General features: G+C 41.7%; 1 protein-coding gene across 2 annotated transcripts; it reads right to left on the minus strand.

The window, feature by feature from the left end:
- Positions 1-362: 362 nt before the first annotated feature.
- LOC124259348 (39S ribosomal protein L52, mitochondrial-like) lies at positions 363-5,110 on the minus strand. Of its 2 annotated transcripts, XR_006893825.1 has the most exons (6): positions 5,031-5,110; positions 4,487-4,565; positions 3,742-3,809; positions 3,314-3,378; positions 2,386-2,623; positions 363-396 (listed from the first exon to the last, which is right to left on the minus strand). XR_006893825.1 is itself a non-coding variant. In XM_046693470.1 (5 exons), exons 1-5 carry the CDS (start codon positions 5,080-5,082, stop codon positions 2,495-2,497), a joined length of 393 nt encoding a protein of 130 aa, XP_046549426.1. In that variant the 5' UTR covers positions 5,083-5,110; the 3' UTR covers positions 2,368-2,494. The 2 variants fall into 2 exon arrangements, 1 of the variants encoding a protein (XP_046549426.1); XM_046693470.1 differs by lacking the exon at positions 363-396 and having other exon boundaries at positions 2,368-2,623.
- Positions 5,111-8,875: the final 3,765 nt, after the last annotated feature.

Raw genomic sequence — 8,875 nt, forward strand, 5'->3', positions numbered from 1 at the left:
GCGTTAATTCGTCACACCGAAGACTCAGATTCGATCCCTTCATGGGTACAATGTGTGAAGCCCATTTCTTGGTGCTGTTGTACAAAACAACCTTAGCGCTAAGACTACCTTAAGTCTATGTTATGGTATGGGAGTTACAGTCAGGACTCACCTTAGCGCTGAGTCTACCTTCAGTCTATGTTATGGTATGGGAGTTACGGTCACCTTAGCGCTGAGTCTACCTTCAGTCTATGTTATGGTATGGGAGTTACGGTCACCTTAGCGCTGAGACTACCTTAAGTCTATGTTATGGTATGGGAGTTACGATCACCATAGCGCTAAGACTACCTTAAGTTTATGTTAAGGTATGGGAGTTACGATCACCATAACGCTAAGATGGCTTTGTACAACGGCACCCTGGTGTCCTCCGCCATGATATTGCTGGGATATTGCTAAAAGAGGCGTAAAACTAAAGTCACTCACTCATAGAGCTGTAATATTGCACAGTGCAGCACTGAACATAAATCGTCTGTTCTGCCTTGTCCAAAGTGTCTTGCTTTGTTGAGGGCAGATGGTTTTCCTGCTGTACTATTACATCAACATAGGATTGGTTTGTTGTTTAACGCTGCACCCAGTAATATTCCATCTATATGGCGGCGGTCTTTAAATAATCGAATCTGGACCAGACAATAGTATTAGCATCAATCTACACCTCTTATGACAAGCATGGGTTACTGAAGACCAATTCTAACCCGCATCTTCACAGGTCTCTCTAACATAGGACTAAGCACATTCTTTTATCATAAGTAGCTGATCTTCATGCTTTGCTGTGCTTGTTTCTCGTTACACTCAGCAATGTTACAGGTATGCGATGACAGCTTCTTAATTTTTAGTAAGTACCAGACAATCCCCTCCCTCCAGATACCATGACACTGTGACAAATCAACCGTGTCACTGACTCACAATCAACTATGTCACCGTGACTCACAGTCAACCATGTCACCATGTGCAACACTCGGTTCATTTGGTCATACGTCGTCATATGAGTGAAATATTCTCAAGCACGACGTAAAATCCAATTTCACCTCACCTCACCACCTCATTTGCTCACCTATGACCAGCATAGGTGCCAGGATTCCCTCCAACAACACACAATCAACCATGACACTGTGACACACAATCAACCATGTCACCATGTGCAACACTCGGTTCATTTGGTCACCTTATGTCCAGCATATGTTCCAGGATTCCCTCCAACAACACACAATCAACCATGTCACTGTGACTCACAATCAACCATGTCACCATGTGCAACACTCGGTTCATTTGGTCACCTTATGTCCAGCATATGTTCCAGGATTCCCTCCAACAACACACAATCAACCATGTCACTGTGACTCACAATCAACCATGTCACCATGTGCAACACTCGGTTCATTTGGTCACCTTATGTCCAGCATATGTTCCAGGATTCCCTCCAACAACACACAATCAACCATGTCACCATGTGCAACACTCGATTCATTTGGTCACCTTATGTCCAGCATATGTTCCAGGATTCCCTCCAACGACACACAATCAACCATGACACTGTGACTCACAATCAACCATGTCACCATGTGCAACACTCGGTTCATTTGGTCACCTTATGACCAGCATGGGTTCCAGGATTCCCTCCGACGACACACAACCATTTTATTTAAGTGTGTTCCCATCTTTGTGATTACTGTGTTGTAAGCACACTATTATGATGAATGAAGGATATTTCAAGATGCCTTGAATTCAAGTGTATGAGCACAACAAATATGAGGGAGAATTTAATATGCATTTACTGTAAATGACTGCAGATTAGCTGAACTTTGAGACTACAAAAATAATTCTGCAGAAAGGTGCTGGCTTATCTAAAGGTTGCACTATACTTTATAATTTGGTGCTAATATGACAATCCTCACATGCCAAAGGTGTGAGTTGAGCAGATGGAAAGCGCTGGCAGAGCTGTGGTAAACATTCATGTGGATGCATTCCATGGTAAACAGATAATAATGAACTCCCAACACACGCAGTTAAACAATGATTTTACTCCTGCTTTACACCAATAGTCTTCCAACAACTAAATGATAAATCCAATGAATCAATCCAGTTCTGTTCCACAAAGTAGTGAGTGACTTGGATGTATCGCATCTTTCAACAGTATTCCAATCATATCACATCGTGTCAGTTTAAAGTAGGAAGAAAAGTTCCAAGTGATGCAGATCCTACACAGGTTCAACTCAAGTACACCAGGGCCCTGTTCCTCAAAGCTATCATAGCGCTACGACAGTCGTAGGTCTATGTTAAAGTATGGGAGTTAGATCATCTTAGCATTACGATCGCTTTGAGGAACGAGACCCAGTACTGTTGACGAACCTGGAAATATTAGCAATATTCAGACACATTTAAGCATGTCTGATTTCAGTGCCTTAGATAAAAGGGACACCCTCTCTTCAACAAACACACACACACACATCTACTGATATCACTGATCTGTCTTCGGCTTGAGTCTTTTCTTCACAGCTTCCTCATTTTGTGTCACCTCCTCCTTCTGTTTCAGGGCATAATTCTCTCGAGCTTCATTCATTTCCCCAACTAGAAACTTAATTCTTTTCTGAAATTTGAATACGGTGATGTGATAACTTTTCAAATTCCACCATACTGAATAAATGAGTTTGGTATAACACTTGTGAAAACAAAGTTTCTGTTTACTGACTGACTGAGTTTGGTTTTACGCCGCTTTTAGCAATATTCCAGCAACATCACGGCGGGGGACACCAGAAATGGGCTTCACACATTGTTCCCATGTGGGGATTCGAACTCGGGTCTTCGGCGTGACAAGCCAACGTTTTAACCATTAGGCTACCCCACCGACCCCTTCTGTTGAAATACTGTATCACTTTACTGCAAGTGGCACATCTGGGATACAGAACTATCGCCACCAGATTCTACTATAAGAAGGGGAAGCAAAGTCTTTAATGGCATTTAGAAGTGATACACATTAATGGCAAGAACTTATGGATGTCAAAATCGATTATTAAGAGGAACACAACGTTTCAGAGTATATTATTACTTGTATGATCATATTGCTGATCATAATTAGTGGTACAGTGAATAGTACCAAATAGGTATGACATAGCTGATGATGTCATCTGGCGTCTTAAATGAACTGCTGATCGATCACAGTATGTGTGTTACTAGATACAGAGATGGTTCCTGATGTGAGACCTTTACCATGACAAGGAAGACTTCACAAACTGTTCCCCAGAAACTTATGATAATTCGTTTGAGGCTCTGCACTTACCGCTATTCCAATCCTCCTCCGCCTCCTCTGAACCTGACCTTTACTTAGTGGAGTTGGACGCCCATCTGGGGACATAAACATAGCGTCAATGTTACATTATCCTCTCCATTGTCAAACTATGCCAGCAATTCCAATAACATTAATCAAAAGTATAAGTGAAATACACATGTATTAGCACAGGTTCCACTGAGAATCTGAAGAATCCATACATTTATATCACATTTCTGCAGTTTTATGTTCTTTTCACTACCATCCAAGTAAAACAATCTAGTAAGTCAGATCCCTACATAATATATAATTTATGGTTGTCAAGTTTTTCTGATTAATGATGACATTCATTGTCAATAGAAATTAAAGTAATAGAATTTACAGATACACAGACAAATGCTAGAACCGTGCTGGTGCTGAAGATGTGAAACCTCCATTACCAAGATATGAGTAGTCTGGCATGTCGGTCAGGGGCCCATAGCGGGTATTGTCAGCTGCTAGACCTTGCCTGAAATACAATGAGTGAGTGAGTGTTGATACATACTGTAGTCTCCTGTTAGTTTAACCAAGATGGACTGTGAAGGAGATCTAGTCTGGACCATAGAAACCATCAATCAGACAACGCCTGTAATTTTTGATTAGATTTAGTCTCCAACAATCTACTTCTGGTGCAACAATTAACTTAATACATTGAGGGTTACTTTGCTGATAGTGTATCATCAAAACTCAATGGCATGAGATGTCAAGCAAATATATTATATATAATGGTTTGTCTGGTACAGACTTGACTTTTGACATATAAACGTTCACAAGCTCCAGTGCCATGTATTAATCCAATTTCAGCTGTGGCACAATTAATGAGAGATACCTGGAGTACACGTATGTAATGAAAGGAATACTCTACAGAATAGTGATTCCTATAGGCACACAAACATATTACTTGCTTTCAACAAAAATGGGGATCAGATGGTCATGCTTTGTGACATGCACGACAATGTCATGAACTGGTTGATGTTTCAGACACAACTCATTAGACATGTCAATACTCAACATGCTTAGTTATTTATTGGCTACTGTGCCATAGCAGGAATATACATTTTCATATGTAACTCCAAGATTCAAAATCCAGAAGCTTTTTGGGATGATGTATCCTTAGCAAGCCCACTAACAGTGAAGCTCACATACTCTAATCTCCACTTTTGTCCGGCTGTGACTGGAACTGACGTCTGAAACCAGCGAAGTCCGGTAGCATTCCAGAAAGAACCTAAAAGTACAAGTGATCTTGTCAGGCATTGTAAGCTGCCACATTCATATTTCGAAGCTATCAAATGTATCGATATACAAATTTCACACAAAACCAAGGCTAAAACGACCGCCCATGATCCCTGCCTCGAGGTGTTTTGAAATAATGACCCCCTGGCTCGATTTTGTGTAAATGTGATACTCATTATCTAATATGTGGAAGAGGAAAAAATCACAAAATGACATACCCTTGTGCCAGTTGTGGTGACGACAGGATTCGGAGCAAGGGTTACGGACCGAAATATTTCTAATTAATTAGGAAAGGCAAGACAATTTTAAGCGTATTTTTTTGTAAATGTGATACAACTCAATGTGGAAGAGGCAAAATCACAAAATGGATACCTTGAACTCCCTTCGCAAACATTTAATAAAATTAATTAGAAAAGGCAAGCACATTTCAGGCACGCCATCAAATAGGTTCCATTACCTTGAACTCCCTTGCAAACATTTAATAAACTTGCACATTTCAGGCACGCCATCTTTCTTGAGCATGCTTACAACATGATTTAGAGTTACTTCCCCTTGGCCAGGATTCCCATTCAGCTGTAGGGTGTCCGCACAGTTATGTCCCCAAAATAAGTTGTACAAAAAATGCACAAAATATGTCCCATCTAAATACTGACTGGTGTGACTTGAATACAGGTAGTTGGTTACTAAAATGTCCAAGGTAATTACATGTTAAAAACTCATAAATGTATAAGTCATAAATTTCAATTGAACCACTGTTGGAAATTGAAATAGAATAGGCTTCTCGGTATTCAAAAATCGGTTTTGCAAGATATAAGAATGAAAATATTCCATTAAAACTTGTCTATGGTATTAACTGTGTCGAAGGAGGTACGACGAATGCGTCTCAATGCTAAATGGGAATAATGATTGCATGGGCTTTGATAATATATATTTTTCACAGAAACTGATTACTCTACTTGAATGTTAAAAGGTTCCCCACTGATATCTGAAATTCAGATTCTGAAGAAAATCTAAACTTGCTCAATTTTCAGAAAGGTCTGGGCTGAAGGGAAAATAGTATGTTTCAGAGAGTATGAGACAGATTAGAATAAGACATCCATGTACCGTATTTATGTTGTACATAAAATTGAGAGCACCAAAATAAAGGAAAGCTGTTATGGGCGTGGTCATGGGTGATGTGATAAAGGTGAGCCATGGTATCCTCTCTTTTAGGGTTCACGGTTCGGGTTCGATTTTACTCTAGGTATAGACAAACCGCTCTAAATGAAAAGCATAATGTGAAATCGTTGCCACACTCACACACTCAATTAACCAACGCGTCTCCAGAAGGCTCCGAACCTGAGGAAAATGTAGGCTTGCTTCATTTAGGGCTTTCACATTGCAGAGGTGAGGTGAGGTGAGGTGAGGTGAAATTGGGTTTTACGTCGGGCTTGAGAATATTTCGCTCATATGACGACGTGCATGCGCGTGTATGTGTATGTGCGGCTGCTTGTAATAGCCAAGACTGAAGCTGGTTTTATAGTGCTAGCCCACTGAGATACCATGCGCAGTGAAGCATGAATACCCCACTCAGACACATTATACTGACTCCGAGCCGACCAGTCCTTGTTGTACTCATTAATGCCGAGCGCCAGGCAGGGACCAACAAGTACCATGTTTTAACGTCTTTTGGTATGACGCGGTCGGGGATCGAACCCGCGACCTTCCGCTCTTCGGGCGGACGCTCTAACCACTACACCACGGAGGCGGTTTCACATTGCAGACAGGGGTGGATGATGGGGTGGGTGGAAGGGAAAACAATGTGTTTCAAGGACTGTAGGGACTGAGGCAAACTCCCCTCAGCCTCAAATAAGGACCAGTTACGGCCTATAATCACGTATCACTCCCGCGCCAACTTTTGAACTTTGTGAGTGAGTGAGTTCAGTTCTACGCTGTGCCAGCAATATTCCAGCTATATGGCGGCGGTCTGTAAATAATCGAGTCTGGACCAGACAATCCAGTGATCAACAGCATGAGCATCGATCTACGCAACTGGGATACGATGACATGTGTCAACCAAGTCAGCGAGCCTGACCACCCGATCCCGTTAGTCGCCTCTTACGACAAGCATAGTCCCCTTTTACGACAAGCATGGGTTACTGAAGATCAATTCTATCCCGGTTCTTCACGGGTCTTTGAACTTTGTCAAACCAAAGCCTGTTTCTTAATACTACAACATTGAATAATATTTCATATGGATAAATTATCGCTTTTATGGATACTCATATTTATCGCTTTTAACCTTATATATGTATATGTTTTTCCGCCCGGACCGTCGATCCCCGGTCGCGTCATAAAAAGACTTAAAATTCGAGTGAGGTCTGTCAGCCTGAGTGGGGTATTCATGCTTCACTGTACCAAGTCTTATGTCTCTCTCTCTCTCTCGAAAATATTCCTCTCGATGACGCATGTCTAGGTCTATATACTTGTCACATAGAGTTCTGGAAATAGATGTTTATGTTCGATTTTGTTGAAATTTGTGAAAGTAACTTCCACGTCCATGTACGTAAGTGTTGCCATTAGTTTGGTCCTTATCTTACAGCGGAGGTTCCAGTTTGTTCATCCTAACATTGTTGACAAACATATCGCAAAGTTTTCTCAACAGCAAGGGGCCGATATTAACAATATAGACTCCCTGTCAATAGACCCGACTCCAAAAGACCAGCGAACCGAACCGGTCCAATGTACGAGCACGAACACAATGGCGTCAGACCGTTATACAAATCACATCAGTAAAACATTAATAGTACGGTCCTTCTCATCGAGGTGGTGAATCGGGGAAAGCCATCATCGGCGAAACATGTCAGTCTCGGCATAAGAATACTGCACATACTTTGAGGGGTCACGAAAATATAGACATTTTATGATAAAAGACAGAGTGTCTTTGCACTATGTCTTTACAATGCTAGTCCTTAACAAATGCACCAGTTTACAATAATAGATATAATGCTTTTGAAAACATCTCAGCATTTATTTGCTGAGTTATTTTGAAATGTCCATGATACAACCATTTGAAGAAGAGTTTTCACCTGACGAACAGTATTGTGTTGAATGTGTGCGTGCGTGCGTGTTTGCGCGTGCGGTGTGGGTGTGGTTGTAGATATATAAATAAAGTTAAGAGAGAAGACAAATTGTACTCACTGGCGCGAAGTAATTGCACTATATACTTATATTCCCATGCGGATTTCTATATGCTTTGTTTGGTATACGTTACAATATACACAGGCTATTCACTACTGGGTACATTTACCTGTCTGTACAATAACATAAATGTACTTAACGGGTCTCGTGTTGATACACATAACGCCGATACTAGCTTTCAGGACAATGGATAGTAGTTCATGGAAAGCACAAGCCTTCATACTCGATGAGACTGTAGGTGGACTAGGTTTATGCCGTACCCTTGGCGGCTAGCGTCCACACCCTGAGGCTGTTGTAATCAGACATTGTTCCCTGGAAACACATGCACCCCGTGTTGTGAGAAAATGATAATGCACTTGATGAAAAGACCCACTGCCCCACTGAGCTGCCAGTGATTTATTTGTGTGTACAATCTAAGGAAAATTATGTCAATAACTCACTCACTCACTCACTCACTCACGCACTCACTCACTCACGCACGCACGCACGCACGCTCGCTCACTCACTGAGCGTGAGAGTGCCCATCACGGTCGATCAGTGTTTTCGTTGGGATAGCCAAGTGGTCGAAGACATTGTGCCGAGCTTAAACGAGCCACGATCCGCTGAAAACGAGTTCCAATCCAAAGTCTTCCCATTAATGCTGAAAAATGGTAAACGCTTAGCTGGGACATTTGATTATACATTAGACTGAGAAAAATCCTGAAAAGGTTTAGCGACCATTCATGACGTCGTAAGTGCACATGCCCTGTTTTGTTTACCTATTTCCCAAGCCTTGAGTGAGTGAGTGAGTCGGTTGTCATGCTGCCGTTAACAGTAATTCCCGCTGTTTTAAGGCGCGTCAGCCTCATGTGAAGTTAAGATCCCGAACTGATGCCGGGCTTAGACATTTGACATTTTGTTGAAACCCTCACAAGCACGGGTATGGTACTGACAAGCACGGGTATGGTACTGACAAGCACGGGTATGGTACTGACAAGCACGGGTATGGTACTGACAAGCACGGGTATGGTACTGACGAACAAAGATACTTCACCTTGATCCGAACCCATGATCTTAGGTTTCTGATGTAGTCAAGGTAGAACATTCTGCACAAAGAATTTGTCGCCTTGAGCGTTTCGTTCC

Source organism: Haliotis rubra, unplaced genomic scaffold (assembly GCF_003918875.1).
Source record: "Haliotis rubra isolate DU_JTF1 unplaced genomic scaffold, ASM391887v1 Scf72, whole genome shotgun sequence".
Lineage (NCBI taxonomy): Eukaryota > Metazoa > Mollusca > Gastropoda > Lepetellida > Haliotidae > Haliotis > Haliotis rubra.